Source organism: Halyomorpha halys, unplaced genomic scaffold (assembly GCF_000696795.3).
Source record: "Halyomorpha halys isolate HHAL.00 unplaced genomic scaffold, Hhal_1.1 Scaffold237.1, whole genome shotgun sequence".
Lineage (NCBI taxonomy): Eukaryota > Metazoa > Arthropoda > Insecta > Hemiptera > Pentatomidae > Halyomorpha > Halyomorpha halys.
The window spans coordinates 1,197,725-1,215,715 of NW_027112495.1; the positions used below are offsets into that span (position 1 = coordinate 1,197,725).

General features: G+C 32.3%; 1 protein-coding gene across 1 annotated transcript; it reads left to right on the forward strand.

Moving 5' to 3' along the window:
* Positions 1–929: 929 nt before the first annotated feature.
* LOC106679984 (putative ankyrin repeat protein RF_0381) lies at positions 930–5,761 on the forward strand. The gene is made up of 4 exons (XM_014419415.2): positions 930–987; positions 2,456–2,520; positions 4,015–4,259; positions 5,188–5,761. Exons 2-4 carry the CDS (start codon positions 2,473–2,475, stop codon positions 5,564–5,566), a joined length of 672 nt encoding a protein of 223 aa, XP_014274901.1. The 5' UTR covers positions 930–987; positions 2,456–2,472; the 3' UTR covers positions 5,567–5,761.
* The last annotated feature ends 12,230 nt before the right edge of the window (positions 5,762–17,991 follow it).

A 17,991-nucleotide genomic window follows, 5' to 3' on the forward strand; every position in this document is an offset into this window, starting at 1 on the left:
TAACTGAAGGAAGAAGAAAAAAAAAGATAAGGTATTAAAAAAAAAGGAACAAAATATAAATAAATAAATTAAAAATATGATATTTAAAAAAAAAAGTATAAAATTTGTATTATAATAAATACTGATTAAAAGATAAGAAGCTAATTTTTACACAAGATAAATAAATTTAAATTTAAGTAAAAATAAAATAATTATATCTGACACTTATTTACATCTATATAAAATATTTATATCAGTCTTGGAAACTCCGAACCAAGCTTTGCCACCCTCGAGTTAGGCAAAGTTGGACTCCAAGAGATCCCAGCTGTTCTTTCCCAACCGTATCACTGGTATTAATTGGTAAAGCTTGCGTATTCAAAGTATTTGAGAATCAAGGAATAGTACACTCCTCAGTTATTACAAGTTAGATATTGATTATTAATAAATAATTGTAAAGTTTTCTGATTGAATTATTGTTAAATTCTTTATTATTAAAAGAAATGACTAAATATATTGGGTTGCTACACTGCACAACACACTTATCAATCTATTATTAGGTATAATATTAATACATATTTTGTTTTATTTATTTATTTGATTTTGTTTTCTTTATACCAAAATATCACTAATCAGTATATAACTATTACCGCTGAATAGAAATTACATCGCTGTTGAATTTTTTTCTTTACTTTTTCTCAGTTTCTGTTTAAATATCTCATTCATCCCATATTTATCTTTTCCAGATCATTAAAAAAATACACTGAACTTATCATAAGTTAGAATAATAATAAATTTGATACATTAGAAGATATGAACCATTTTTTAAAACTAATTGTACAAACTGATCTTAATTTGAATAGTTCGAGAGTGTGGCAGAAAAAAAAATTCGTTTGATATAATATTTGTTCACAAGGATGTGTAGTTAATACACGGAATAAATTTGCAAACGTGTTACTATATAAACAGCTGCTCACTGAGTTGGGGTCCAGTCATTACTGTGGATCGAAGGTAAGTACTTCTTTTTGTAAACTGTGATATATATGTCATATTTATTCGTAATTTAAATTTACGAACACTTATTCACTTAATTATCTAAATATAATAAACGAATACATGGTTGGAGGTAAAATTCAGTGTGAAAAATTATACGATAAAATTCAGACAGATAGTTTACTTTAAAAATATGTATCATAGGATATTATTATAGTTGGAAAATTCGAAAATAATCATTAGAACATTCATTAAACTTTGGTTCTTTCCCCACTAATAGTTTTAGCAACAATCATCCATTTCTCAAAAATATAATTATCGCTATTAATCATAACAATATATATTTCATCTGACAAAAAAATATAAGATCTGTTGTAATGTGTATCTGAAATCTCTTCATTTTGTTTTTCCATCTTGCCCCCTAAATTACGGAGAGCTATTGCATGAATTTTCACTTAATTTAGCAAATTTACAGGAAATAAGGACCTGTAATTGTCTTCACCAAATCAAGAATTTAATTAGATTTTTTACCAAGGATCAGTTGGCTGGGTTAAACTGCTAATGAACAGAAAGTAATATTTAGTTTTTTATAAAAAAAAAAAATCTAATCTGATCTAATCTAAAATATATTGTAAAAAGTATTAATTATTTTAAACATTTTTTTCTTATGTATTCTTCCTATTACATGAGGAATAAGACATTCTAGACACTTAAGACATTTTAACGCACTACACTCTAATCATTAAAAATTAAACTGTATTATCAGTAAAATAATGAGTTCCGCTAAATCGTTTAATTTTACACATCTTAACAAAAAATTGTGCTCTCAACTAAATAAATTATGAATGAAACAGTAATTATCAATTAAGGTAATTAACTGTTGTGCAATTCATTATTCTTTTTTTGTAGTCAAAATGGCAGCCGGTTGAATCATCGTTTGATAATAATAAATTAAACCAGTTAATGAGTATTTCCTAATCACAAAAGTTTGATTAAATTCGGTTTCCAATTAACTTATTCTTATATTCTTATTATAATATGTGGTCCAAAAATTGATTGATAACAAAGAGTCTCTTATTTCATTATATGTTATGGAAGAAGTGCGGAAATTGGGACAAACAGAAGTCGATTAATTAATGAAGGAAGTTTTTTCATGTGGGGGTCAAATAGAAGAAGAAATTTTATTATATACTAATGTTTCACCCTAAGTTGCATGGCTTCATTTGGACTAAGCGGCGAAGGGTAAGATTTTATCTGTTGCCATTTAACCCTGATGAAGCCTAGAAAGTTGGGCGAAACGTTGCTATACTATAAATAGTTTTTGTACTACCTTTTTTGACCAGTATCAGAACCATCTACCTCGAATAAAGAACAATTTATGACATAACTAAGAAAGTGTTCCTTGTAAAATTGTATTCCAAATTTTTGGTTTTTTATATATTATACTTAGGATATCTTTCTAATGGCCGAAATCCGTTTGTTCCAGGTCGCCTACCTCTCAAAATGATCCGGAAAGCAATTGCTGTGATTTTTGTTGCCTCCTGCATTTCTGTGAGTATCTATGTGACCTATATACCTATTATCTATAAATGTCTTATAAAATTCAATACTCAGCTCAATTATTAGTTTAAAAATTAATTTTAAAATATTTAAATTAAAATCAATAGAGTCCTACTACTACTGGGTAGTTTCTCTACATGCTGTTTCATATCATTATGATCTTACTTCAAATTTGCTTGTTGTATTTTTTTTACAGTTGTAAATATCAATAAATAAATTTTCAACAAATCAGTACTGCTACAACCCATGAAGAGTTAGAGGTTCAAAAAAGAAAATTCTATTGTCTGGTTTTTAAGTATCCCTATGATTGCAATTAATTAACTTTTTTAAATTTGTAACTTAAGTGTAAATGACTGAATCAAAATTAAAATCTTTACTGCTCTAACCCATGAAGGGTCAGGGGTTCAGTACTTTGTAAGGAAGCACTGTTACTTGACCAACTGTTGTGCAAGAAGATGATTTGGTCAGTATCATGCTCGACCGCCATATTTTTACCCAATTAAGGGTATGGGTGGACCACAGGAGGGCTCCAGAAAACCCACAGAGCTGACTAGCGGCTACAGTGTAACAGAAAACAGTTTTCTGCCCAGCCGGATTCGAATTCGGGTCCTTGGAGTTAGTAGCATTACTATTAGTTAACTCTATAATTATGACATTATGTACAAAACATAAATGTAAAATTAGTGGTTATAGCTAAAAAATATTACTAGAACATATTCAGCAATTTGACAATAATATATCAATGGTGTGCACATTTTGGTCAATTTTCAGCCTTGACAGCCGATTACAGAAATTTTTGAAGTTCTTAAGAGAATTCTTAGACACTCCTGCTAGAGTGCTGTATAGTAATCTTCTAAATACCGAAAAGAAACTGAACACGAATGATCCACAGGAGATAAAAAAATATGGTTGAGTTTAAAATATATCTACTAGTATTGAGCTCAATTGAGGGCGTAATAGCAGAGTGCGCTGATGCGTTAATCTTAATAACCTTGAATCTGCATTGGTAATGGTTCGATTCCAGCATGGGTTGGTTGACTTTTAATTCTTTGTGGTCCCACGGAACAAAAGCTTGACCTTCTCATTCTGGTCAGAGAAACATGGTAGATCAATACTCCTCTCACACGTTTCTATTCTGTTTATTAGTTAAAAGGCAAATAAATCCTCGCTCGTTTTGTTAAAAATCGATCTTCGTTGATGAATCAATGGAATTAATTAATTATCTTGTTTTAGCCAATGATAATCTATTTTTTTTTTGTAATTTCTTCGAAATTTATAGTATTGTTCCAGCCAGCTCATCTCGAATTCTTTGGTCATCCTGATTGTTCCCTACGTCTGGATCAATCCCTTTTTTTAATTTGTTTTGTAAGAAGTTCCTTGAAATATATGGCGTAATAAAGAATTATAGAAATGGATTGGAATAATATAATATATAAAATAAATAAGCAATTAAAGTTCAGTTGCATAGAAAAAAAAAATTTGCAGGTTGCTGTCGGTGAAGACTGGGAGGACTTAGCTAGGTTGGTCAACGCTGTGACTGGAGACACCCTCGTCCACTTCTTCGCTCAGAGCGGTCTCTCAAACAAAGTCATCAACCTGATCGACCAAGGTGGTGCCCAAACCGATCTCAGAAACAACGAAGGTAAGACCCCGCTTTACGAAGCCGCTTCAAGCGACGACGATGAAACCATGGAAGCACTTCTTGAAAGAGGAGCGGATCCTAACGCGAGGTAAATGGATTACTGTATAAAGTATCTTAACGTTCAAATTTACACACGCATGTAGTATGCATAAAAACAACCCTCAGAGCAATCTTCGATAATTATCTATCTTGGAGTAATCGTGTATTCCAAAGATCTAAAAAATCTACTTTTTTATGGTTGCCTGGTATATGGGGTGTTCACTGATGATCTGGAACAGGAATTAGAGCGTCTTATAAATATCTTTGTAAGATTTTTCTTTAGGGTTTCCTAGACGCACGCATATTTCTGGATACCGACCATAAATGGCTTTATCCCTCATTCCGACAACAATACTTCCTTGTTTCTTTCCTATTCCAATTCCTAAGAAATAATAAACCTTCCTATATTGGTGAACTCCTTATCTTGCATTCTTTTGTTCACTTATTAATCACCAGAACCCAACAACTCTAAATGTATACCCCACTACATCCCATTGTTTTCTTTGACAAATCCTATTTCTATCTGTTACTCATCTTCCTCAAGAATTTTTCTAAAATCAGCTATTTTGTTACTCCCTTAAATCCCAATCTGCCGATTAAATGTAAAATTTATAAATAGACAATCTGATAGTATGAACTTCATACATTGATCATCTTCTCTTATAACTTTATAACTGTCTAATCGGATCTTATTTATTACTTTCGCATAGCAAGCATTCACTTACCTTTAAGGTTTTTTAAGATATTTAAAAATAAAATCTTGAATTCGAATGAATTCTTAAGAATATGAAGAGTTCTCCGTGTCAGTCCCCAAGTACGCTTTCAGGTTTATTAGCGTAAGATTTTAGATTTTAACTCTTTAACGATCGCACATTGGGTTTTCGAAGTTGCTAATATCGAATTTTCGTTTAAGATCGAGTATTACTCCATAAAGGTGTTCTTATATATCCATTCATTTAAGACATTATTATTTCCAGATCAAGCAGCGGTGATGCTCAGTTGCATATCGCAGTGAAGGAAGGTAACGTGAAGGCGGTTGAGAACCTTATAAGAGCAGGAGCAGATCCCAGTGCCTTCAACGCCCGCGGTGAGACGCCTCTCCACTTAGCGGCGAAGAGTGGCAACGTCAAGATCGCCGAACTTCTCCTAAACGAAGGCGCCAAATTGGACGTGGGTACCCACGACGGTACGTCCCCTCTTCACTACGCTGCAGAGAGCGGCAGTGATGGAGTCGCCATGCTCCTCCTCAACCGGGGTGCCAATCCCAATTCCAGGAACAGCTCTGGAACGACTCCACTCTCCAAGGCCAGTGGTCCAACTGCCCAAGTCATCAGAAGTTATGGTGGTACCAACTAGTTCATGTCATTGAAAAGACTGAATGAATGAATAGATAATCTTATCTACATCTCAAATTTCTGTTTTACTGTTCCGTACCTTCCGTTCGTACCAAACATGAAGAATTCAGTATCAAGTTTCACAAACGTGACCTTTGATTTTATAGGATTCAATTCCTTGTATTCCGTGAAATAAATTTCTCCTGTTATTACAAAATTGTTTTATTCTATTTTTTTTTTAAATAACTTTATCGACGTTTCGAGGTAATCCCCTTTTCTAGGGATAATCTCTAATAGCATTACAACTTAACATTACATTACTCATTTAGGCAAGACAGTGGAATACTATACTACGAGATGAATTATGCCTGACCAAAATATCAACGAACATCAATTATAAAACTCAGAATAAAATATGCAACAATAAATTAGATGAATATATTAGACATCACAAGAAGTCAGAGTGAGTGAAATGGATAAAACATATATAAGATATAAACTGAATTACAAGAATTGTAAATTGGTGAATATAGAAAAAAATTCTAAAATGTTGCAAACCAGAATGAAACAACACACAAGTTATTGTAAGGAAAATAAGAACAAAATGTAATAGTAAATAGTAATAGGCACAAAAATCTGAAAGCTCTTGAAAAATATACAACTAATATATATAAATGGGAGCCAGGATAACAGGGTGGGTTAAGGTGCTTGTAATCAAAGTTGAGCAAGTCAGTGCTTGGATGGGCGACCACTCAAGGAAAACCACATTTCTCTCCTCTTTCTTCCTCCCTAGAGTTGTAAGACCCGTGAACCTATAGATGGCAATTAACACAGACCGTGGGTGTAAGTGTACTTTTCAGTCTTCCAAGAGAGTTTCAGTCTTCTAGTACGTCCAATAGTCGCCCGGAGGCATGGTCACGGAAAGCCGGGAAAAGTGACATGGAGAAGTTCCTCCTGTGTCTGCTGACCCTGGACAGCCCTGTGGATCTATACCAAGTTTCTTCACGTCACGTTTCTTGAACCTGAGTTGAAGACGGTCAGAAGGGCACTGCCGAAACTTTCCCAAAGGAACTGGTTATGGAACCATTAGTAATAATCCCTAATTAGTAATAGTCCCTGCACCATAAAAACCATGGTTTCAGGTAACTATAGTGAAAAATGTAGTTAGGAGGTTTTAAAATTAAAGCTCACGAATAAACAAAAATATTGCCAAAGACCAGCCACATAAGTCTTCTTGAGTTACCGTTTGAGCATCTCTGGTCCAGGAGGTAGTTGTCCGTACTATAGTATAGTCATTTATAGTATAAGTATAGTCGTCTATAATTCTGGTTAAAGCAAAAACTGTTACTTTGCTTAAAAAAATTGAAATAGAGTTAAAATATACATAGAGGTGTCCTTTACCTTCGAGTTACAAATTCATATTTTATAAACTTTTTTCCTTTTCCAAGGCATATGATAGTAATTAGGATCCGTAATTGTCATAATAATAGAATAAATAATTGGACAGTAGTCTACCGCCAATAGTTGCCAACATGGCTACAGAAGGCCAATGGCTCGACCAAAGACTCCGAGCTATTGGATCATATCCTCGATAAATCTGGCCACTATCGTCTGATCTAACAGGGTGTGATAAGGGCCAAGTGAAAAATACAGGAAAACCCACCCTCGAAATTGGCAATACCGCCCGAAGCGCTATCTGCCGGAAAGAGAGAGCCACACGCTCTTCCTCCCGAAACCGATGGGCCTTGTCTCAATATCGTTTTATTTATAAATTTTTTATGTCGAGATTTATGTGCACTCGCAATGGAGTGACCTTCTTTTATATTTAGATTTAAAAAATATGGTGAAAACAAAACTAGTTACAGTAAATTAAAATAAAAACTTATTATAACTATACTTAAACAATTACTAATAAACCATAATTTAAAAACTATTAATTTGAGTCATTTTTTTTAGATTTTATTGACCATTTTCTATGTATATATTTTTTTTCTAAATTTAAAATTTTTCTATTTATTATGCCGAGAGAGAATATTAAATAATATTATAAAAAATAAAATAAAGTAAAAAAGGAGAAAAAATGAAAATATAGAAGGAGAAAAAGGTTAAAAAACTAATAAGGACAAAACAAACTCATGTATTACTATTCTATGTTTTAATATTTATTGACAACCCTATGTAATATAAGAATAAAGAATAATTGCCCAAATAGTATTATTAGTATTCTGTGTGTGTAGCAACCCAGTTGGATGGGACTACTTTTTGTCGTGTTTCTCTCCTGATTGAACATATATTAATTTGAAGATGGCCAGATCCATGGTCCAATGGTACACCTCGACCCATAACAACAGCCCTGCTGAAGACCTACACTGTGGGTCGAAACGTCAACAATCATTTAACAGTTACAAATTATTTTTGTTAATCTATACAGTCCTGAGGATCTCATTGGAGGATGGACCTTGTTTACACTAATCTCAACTTTTCTCTATGTTTAGCCAAATTGAACAACCCGTTTCGAAAATTTTGGAAAAGGTCAAGAATAAAGCATTTGTGTAAATAGTGGATATACTGAATAAAATAATTCTAGGGTTAATTCGCATTCATACCTAACGTTCTCCCAAATTAGGTTCAAATCAGCAGTTTTCACAGTATTGGTACGTTTGTTCATAATTGGACGAAAATAGCTAATGGAATTTGACGATCCAAGTATTATCTTGCATATCCCAGAACATTTCAGTAGTATTCTATTCTATAGAGTATTCCCGAACACAAATGTGACTACAGATAGACAGATAAGTTATATAAAATCCAGCCCATAGAACATACATCTGAAAATAATTTTTTTGGTATATATTTTTAATATTTTATTACTTTTTTTAAATTTATTTACTAGGAGATCCGGCAATTCTTAGCTATTGCTAAAGTGTAGGTTAAAAGAGGGGTCATTCAGCTTTCCAACGGTTGTTTATTGACGTAGGAATTGAATAAAATGTAACATAGCTATATAATAACCCTTACTGAGAATGAATAGAATAAAATTTTATTAGAGTTATGAATAGAATTTTTGCTGTCGTATTGTATACGCCTTCCTCCGTCTTAACTTGTGGACCCTAAATTTGTGAATTTAAATATATTTTTGAGAGTTAAATCATAAACAATTCTCAAAAAAAGTATTCACAAATTGCCTTGAAATGGGTTTATTTTGAAAGATATATTTTTTCCAAGTAATGTTCCAGAAAGTAGCGAGATGTATGATTCTTTAATAGAACCTGTTACTAGTTAAAGGAAAATATTTTGTCTCTTGTTTTTAGCTTAGAGTTTGCCTTGTCAACATTCACGGATGAAATCGAATGAAAGAGCCGGACGGATGAAATTTCAATATGAAGTAATTAGAGCTAGACACACTATTATTTGGAAATTTTAGGGATGGTATTCTTCTTTTTTTGAGCTTTTTATCGCTTGACAAAGAGTAAACTTCCCAAAATTTACATTCAACTTTTCCATTACCGATTGCGAACAATTATGGCCAGTATCTGGATAATTAAAAAAAAAAAGTGACTACCTTATTACTTACCGATCTATCTTTTTCTTATTCAAGATTAGTACTGTATCAAAGTCTGCTAAAATTTTTTAGGAGTGAATAAAAATATATTCGTTTTTAGCACCTTGAGAAACACCTTGAAAAAATTGGAAATTTAAATTATTATCGCTCAAAATATTTGCATTACATTAATTACCGTCAGATTTCTTTTGAAAAAGATATGACTAACTTCAACATGACTCACCCAGTCTTCACCAAACTTGGCCGTGGTTTAGGGCTCTGTATACTGATTAAATTGTCTCCTCTTTCAGCTTCAGCTTTCCAACGCTTGTATTAATGTAGGAATTGGATGAAATGCAAAGGAGTTATGAACGATGGTATCGGGAATAAAAAAAAATTCTCCAAACAGACCAAGATAAAAAAAATCTTTTCTTTTTTTTTTAAAATAATTTATTTATTGATATTTACAACTGTATACATATATATACAACAAGTAAATTTGCTGTAGGTGACATAGTGACATGATAAAAACATGTGGAGAATCTACCCACTGATAGAACTCCAATAACATTTCTAGAGGAGAAGATCTCGAGGCCATCTTCTTTTCAGACGCCTAGAAGGATTATTAGGTAATGAAGAAGCCAGGCTAGAAACAAGTGGATTTGGGTGGTTGAGAAGTTTATTATGGAAGGAACGGTATCTGGTTCTGGCCAAATTGGCAACATATGGAATATTGAGGTCCTGATGGATGACTTGATTTGTGACAAAGTAAGGAGCATTAAGGATTTTGGACTGTAAGGATTGGATTCTGGAGGAATTTGATGGTTTAGTGGAGCCCCAAAGCTCAACTCCGTATGTACAGATAGGCCTTATAAAAGTCATGTAGATCAGTCTTTTGTAATGGGTTCGCAATTTAGACCGTTTGTCTAGTAAATGTTGCAATAGTCGGAATCTACGAGCAGTTGGAAAAAAAAAATCTAATTTTTAATTTCTATGAAAAATCGTATTTGAGGGTTTCAGACGACGCTAAGAACGGATATGCTTTATTCTAAAAAAAAAAATCAATTCAATGAAATCCTCAATATCATTATTTTTTTTTATTTTTAGTAAATAAAAAATCATTTAGTAGGATCAATTATATTTTTTTCTTATTCTTCAGAAAGACACAAATCCATTGGCATATAATAACCATGAAAATTTATACTTTTTTAGATTTAGAAATGTTTAACTTTGTAAATAATTTTTTTTTTAACCAAAAGTTCGGATGAGCGTATATACTTTCCGGGGAAATATTGGAAAGTCAGCAAAAAGCCCCATTCCAATTGGATGAACTTCTCCGCACCAGTGAATAAAGTACCAACAAACATTTATTTTTAAGCAATTATGGCGGCTCTCAAAATTTTACTATTTAGCTGAATAAATTAAGAAAGTAATGGTCAAGGTATTTTTTTTTTTACTTTTATTTTTTAGATATAAAAAATAATTACATATGGATTTACAGAGAAGAATCGGAGTTCTTTCATTAGATTATAAAACTTTCTATAAGCAGATTCATTTCCAGGTTCTGTCAAGATAAATACATCAACCGTGACATTTTCCACTCACTTGTACGGATTCGACATTTTCCATCGACACCGGTACTGGATAAAACATTCGAACGTGTTTCAGAAAGTAATTGATTGATAACAGGAATCAATCCTTGCTGATTTATATTGTCGGCTCAGATTCTATTCATTTTTTTTTTATTCCCCGCTATTCCTCTGAATATACCTTTCTTTTTCATCCGGCTTTTCGGCCATTGTGTTCCCCTATTGGCCGTTGAAAAGGGTGGAAAAAATTGTTAAAATGGAGAGTAAAAAAAAAGTAGAAATATGTCGGATTGAAAATATCGGAGTGTTTGGGCGCCATCTATAGCCCGTGATTAACAGCCAATGTCCGCACTTCGTGACGTTTGAGCTCGAGTAAAAAAAAAAAAAATGGAGCTTGTAATATATAGCATCGGTGATGGGCGTTAAAATAGCAGGCTGCTTCCGGAATATTCGCCTTTTATTATTTTTTTGTTTCATCGTATGTTGTTTTAACGAATTCAATCAGGAGATATTTTCTCACCAGTTCACATCTTTGTTGACTGATTTTCCATTGCTAGAATCGTGAAATCTCACCCAACATGAGGCTGATAATGAGTCATTAGTGAAAAGTGTGGCTTTGATCTGACACTCTATTAAAATCTTCGAGCAATTAGTCACGCTTCTTGATCCCACATGATTTATTGGCGATAATGCTGATAATTTATAAGAAGAAAATGCATTTTAATCTATTTTCCCCCTTTTTTTTAGTTGGCCATACTGAGAAATCGACTCTAGTAATTATTATATTTTTTTTTAGATTTTTAGAATACTGTGACTATTAATTATTAATTTTTAATGAGGTAGATTATAATTTCTTTATTATAAAGTGTTTCAAACAATAGGGTCATTTTTTTTCTCTCCCTTCTATCAGTTTTATTATTTTAAAAAAAATCATATTTATACATATTATATACATGATACATAGTAAACATAAATGTCCTTTCTTTGCCAGAAGGCATTTTAAGGTACTATAGTGTCATTTACCTTATTATATAATTTAATTTAATTGCCTTAATTGGGTATAAATCTGGCGGTCGAACGTTATTCTGACCAAATCACCTCCTTGTGTAACCATTGGTCTAGTACCAGTACTTTCTTACAAAGTACTGAACCTCTGACCCTTCATGAGCTGTAGTGGTACAGATTTTAATTATAATTTTAATAGGGTCATTTACAATTAAGTTAAAAATTAAAAAAAAAACTAATTAATTGAAATCTTAGGGATACTCTTAAAAACCAAACAATAGGATTTTTTTTTTAAATACTTCTTTTATAATACGTTTTATTATACATAATTATATTAAAAGAATATAAAACATAAGATCAATATAAAATATTATAAATATTTATACATGCAATTTAAAGTATTAGGTTATTTGGAATTATGAAATAGAGCTTTGGGGGTCCATTAAACCTTGGATTTCCTCTCAAATAAAATCCTCCATGATGACTTCAATGTTCTATAACAGAGGTGGCAAGAAGTCGATTAGGAAGCCGATTTGGGTTGATCATCTTTAGCTCATAATGTCTGATCTGGAATTCCGTGTACCACGGACTTTGAAGCGAATGAATAGATTTAGGCACATTTTATATGGATCAAAAATTATTAATTATCCATATTCTTTTAATTTCCGTGGACATGAGTTTTTTAACCTTTTAAATCGGTGTAATCTCAATTATTATTGTTATTTTTTTTTGGTAGATATCTGTACTCCAATATGATGTGCACTTAGCGAGCTATTGATAGATTAGCAAAAAGTAAATCATATTATTCTTACATGAAAAATTTTCCTGGCCCAAAAAACCCAAAAGTGAAATGTTGAAATCAAATTATCAGTCTGTGCAGCTTTATAATAATTTTCAAGAAAGTCAGCTTTTCAGCTGTCCGGAGAGTCCGGAAGAATAATGCAACAATAAACTGTGAAATTGAATTTGTTGTGTTGGCGGGCACAAACATGCATTTAAAATTGTTTCTGTCTCGACATAATTGTAATTCATAATTCACCAAGGAAGGATTTTTGTAAGTACAATTGAGTCGATTTACAATCATCTAGTAAATCTATTTTTGAGTCCAACACTATAAAATCAATTTCAAATTTTTTTAACGTTTTTCACTATTCTATTAAGGCAGCGATATGAATCTATATATATATTTTTTCTCGTTGAGATCTCGAGATCCATTTTGGAAGCACACAGGTAATTCTCGTATTAGTGTAAAGCAAGGGTCCTCAAATCTGGTTCCGTCTGACATCACATGCGGCTCCGAGTACAGTTGTGCCCGTCTGATATGAACTGTACCAGCAGGACCCAAAACCGTTATTAATTCTTTTTAATAAATTTAACATTATTAAGTAGCTGCTATGTTTAAAATCACCTACATCCGACATGAAAGAATTGTTATTTTAAAAAAATGCCTTCTTTAAAATTATTAAGATGCTTTAAATAAAAATTGCTCTTTGAATAAATTTTAGTTCAAATATTTGTTTTTTGAAATTTATAGAAAGGTTTTGGGATTAGTTAGCCAATTGACACTTCTATGATATAAACTGCAGAGTAGTTGCCGTCATGGTAGTACTGTCCCTTATGGCCCGGTATGATGGTTGACAGTACACGCAGCGGCAGTAAAACTACTGTCATGGTAATGCCAGCTTAGGTTAGAATTGTCGATGCCTCTCTAATGGCTGAACTATTATGACACTACTTTCTTCAGGTGTAGCATGAGAGATTGCAGTATATATTAGGTAGTAAAGTTACTGTCTCGAAAACTGTGTAGTCGTACTAAGCAAAGCGTGAAAGTAGGCAGTATATAGTGCGGGAGTGAAGCTATGTCATGAAGAGAGTTCTTTCTCACTACGTTCATGGTTATTGGTGACAGTTCATGTTACACACGAAAGTTTAGCTACTGCCAATTAAATTTTGTTCACATAGTGACACTTTACTGCTATGACATCAACTGTCACGACGTATAATGTATGACAGTCATAGTGACGATAATATCCAATAACGTGGCAGTAGCTTAAGGCCTGTTCTTAATTATCATTTTTTCTTTTATTTGCACTTATTTTAATCAACAAAAAATTAAATTGGTTCTCGCTACCTACCAGATAATTGTGAAACACGCCCAAAGGTATAAAAATATTGAGGACGTCTGGTGCAAAGGATTAAAAAAAAAAATAAATAAATTTAAATGACTGGAAATTGGAGCTAGCTATTTTAATGGTAGTCTGTGTGTGAGTACGGATGTTTTCCGCATTACATTTCGTCAGTAATTCTCCGATTCTAATTGCACTAGTAAGCATTTCATGGAAAATTAGCAAATATAATTTATAGCAAATGAGATCATCGGCTAATTAGCGTGGAATTGCTCAATAGATCTTGGATGGGGGGAGACAATCGGTCTGCTACGGGTCTCTGGTCTCTGATAGTGCTCTATCTGAGGTTGCGGTCCGTCACTACTTCATCTCGGAGGATGGGATAGAAAAAAACTGGACTTTTTTACAGATATATCAGCAGGATTCCGAGAGATCTCGTAATACGGCCTGGGTTACTGTGTTCTCAACAGATAAGATATCGGCTATCAAAGATTCCTGCTCTTAAAGGACCCGGAACGTACGCTGCTCGGTTATCATTGTCATGAGTAGGCTTCTCATTCGATCATGGTCACAAATATCTGTAATGATCTTGTTCGGTGACTCATGAGCTCGTTATGTGTCCTGTGCAGTGAAATTTATATAACACCTACCTAACCTGCATGTTGATCCACAAAATAAGAAAACTAAAAATCAACAGATCATTATAAAATGAATAAATTAAATTATGAATTATTAGGGGCATTGTTTAGTATTACATCTACTCCACTTATTCCTGTCGCACAGATCTGCTAACTAGAACTTCATCTGGACAAACGACTAATTTGGAATCCACAAGACTGAAAAGATAGGAAAATCGTCGATTCTGACTATTACGAAACTTACTGGACAAAGTATCTTAACTTCACATTAATTATAAAATACTTATTTATATTACTATAATAAGGCCTATTTGGATTTAGGAAGTTGTGCTTTGGGACTCCACAAAACCATCGAATACAACGATTATCCAATTATAAAATCTTCAATGATTCTTACTATGTCCCAAATTTGTCACAAATAAAATCATCAATGTTTAATATGTTGGTGATTTTGCCGGAACCAGATATTATTCCAAGATGAATTCTCTAACGACCAAAACCTACTTATTTCTGACTTTTTTTCTTTTTTAATTCCTAATATTCACCGTAAACGCTTGAAAAGCAGATGTCCTAGAAACCTTCAACTCTAGAAAGTTATCTTTCCACAAGACTGTACCATACCATTGTACCACAATTTACATGACCTTTACAAGTTGTAATTTAAAAAAGTGTTGTAAACTACAATAGATAAATTTTAAAAAAGGTACTACGCAAACTCTCGTTACTCAAACAGTATAACTCGTGTTACAACAGACCTATTATTTATTGATTTTTGTCATTTTCCGTTACTTTCTAAGACTTTTTATGTTACATATTAATTTTCTAAAATCTTTGATTTTCTGACGGTATATGATACAACTGCATTATTAATCTTATTTCTGGAAATGTTTGTTTTTTTTTAGCATCGTGAAAATCATTGGTTATCAACGCCATGTGTACCTTAATTTTATTTATGTTTTAAATTTTAATATTATTTAATTATTTGTTTATTTAATGATTTATTATAATGATTGTTTCAGAGTGGTTTATTTTGATTTGAATATTTTGAAATACACAATTTTGATCCAAATATACTCTCAACTTTTATTTTCAGAAACTCTCCAACGTTTCGGACCCCAGGCCATTTTCAAGGAGACAACCTTAAATATTGATGTCATGTTCTTTAAAATCTTTTCTGCAGGCTAATTGTCCATGTCATATATAACTTTTATATTTTAAATCTAAAACTTTTTTACATAAAAAATCTTCTGTTTTTCCACTTACAATCATCATTTATGAGGTTTGTACGTTTGGTAGGCCAACGTAAGTCTGAGGGACGAAACGTTGGAAAGTTTCTGAAAATAAAAGAGTATATTTGGATTATTTGTTTATTTTATTTTTTGTCCGTTATATGTTATATTTGTATCAGTAAACATTTTAATTTTAAAAACTGAAATACTAATTTCATTATAGTCTCTGAAGGTTATTGAAATATCCGGGTTTAATCCTAAGCTAGTGAAGTGCGATGTGAAATATGGGGATTCTTAGAAAATAATAGCCCTTTGTCAAATTGATGTAGCAATACTGGCAGTTTCCGGAAATGTGTTTTCAACCTAAAAAATATTTTCTCTCTTAGTTCTTTTATTCATTATCAAATGCTTTCATAGTTTATAATTATCCAATTTTCATTACATCTAAAAATTTAAAGTGGTTAATTACTCCGAATGAACAAAATTAAACGTTTTTTATGAGAAGATTTTCCAAAATTTGCCAGTTAAGCCCTATCAAACTATTTAAATCATGATAAGGCATATCTGATATTAAATAACACTTAATTGTACATTAATTTACTAAGTTTAATCAAAATCGTTCTGATTGTTTTCAGAAAATCCTAAAAAATAATCCAAAATCGATTACATGAAGTTGTGTTTCCGGTTGGTCGATTATAACCAAAACGTTCTTATCACATCTCAGACATACGCCTGAATTGAATAAATATTTTCTGTTTCGTATGAATTTTCTTTTTTGATCTATGTTCACATTCACGGACCTCAAATCAAACTTCGTCGAGAACTCATATTCGATTTTTTTTGTTTTTTACGAATTTTTGCAATATATAAAGGTACCATTTATTTACTCTTACCATTTATTCCATATATAGGTAAGCGAGAGTAAAAAACGGGTGAATGTATGTAAAGAATTGTTCACACTTAAACAAAGATGTTTATTTAATAAGATATTAACATTTTTTCAGATTGTTGATCCTGAAGATAGAAGAAGAGCACGGAAACTTTGGTGAAAAAATGCTAGAAATAAAAACATAATAATAGGAAGGAGTTTTAACGAAAATAGCCGATATAATTACATTCCAGTTTTGATTTTAAGACAGCAGTAACTGAGGATAAGGGAAGAAGTATTACACAAGGATTGTGCAACTAAAGAGGCACGTTAAGGTACAAAACATTGTTCCCCTTTAATTACCTTTTCAGGAAACGGTGCCTTTGAAGGAACCGGCGCTTTCTGTAATTTGTTCTACGCGAAGGCAGCCTCACGTCCGCAGGTAACTACACTGCAATTAGTGCAGTATCTGCTAGGAGGGCACGGCGAAGATGATGAGGTACTAGGTGGAAATTCTATGGATGGAAACTGAAGTTCTCAAAATATTATTAATGTAAGCACTCAAACAAGGCTTCTTCATATTAAGATATGCCCCAAATCCTGCTATCTTCACTATAATTATTTCTGTAAGATAGTAATCATCTTACCTACAGTAGCTACTTAAATATACAGACTCTAAATTATCTTTTCATCCAACAATGGGAATTGTATATATTTTTTAATAATAAATTTATGAATTTAAAAATAAATCTATACCACTACAACCCATGAAAGGTCAGAGGTGCTGTAATTTGTAAGGAAGTACTGTTACTATACCAACGGTTGTGAAGGGAGGTGGTTTGGTCATAAAGACTCGACCACCAGATTTTCCCCCCACTTTATAAGGCTAGGTGGATCCTGGAGGGCTCCCCAACCCACAGGGTAGAAACATGACTACAGTAACAGAAATAATTAATAATTATTAATAATAATAATAATAACAAATAATTAAATATCTGTCACAGCCAGATTTGAACCAGAGTCCTTGGAGTTAGTAGCAGTGCTTTACCACCGAGCTACCCCGCTCCCCTTATGTAAGAACTTAAAAATCCAGTGGTTGGCACTTTTCAATTCCCAACACCCAGTGAAGTAAAAATTATATAGTTCTTTGAAAATTTTTATTTAAGGATTTTGTAGGACACCAAAAACGAATCTGACTTACATTTCCTTACAAAATATTTGTTTGACCTGTTTGTTTTTTATTTTTGTGATTTTGAATACATTTAAAATCATTGAATAATGTCAGAAGAATAGATTTCTTGTTCTATAGAAGAAAACTAATTTGTATGTATATAATAACTATTTAATGCATACAAAGGAAGAAACCATGCTATAAAAAAATCCTGAAATTATATAAACAATTTTTTTGGTGTCCTATGGAGCAGTGGCAAGAACCCTTAGACCTATGACTT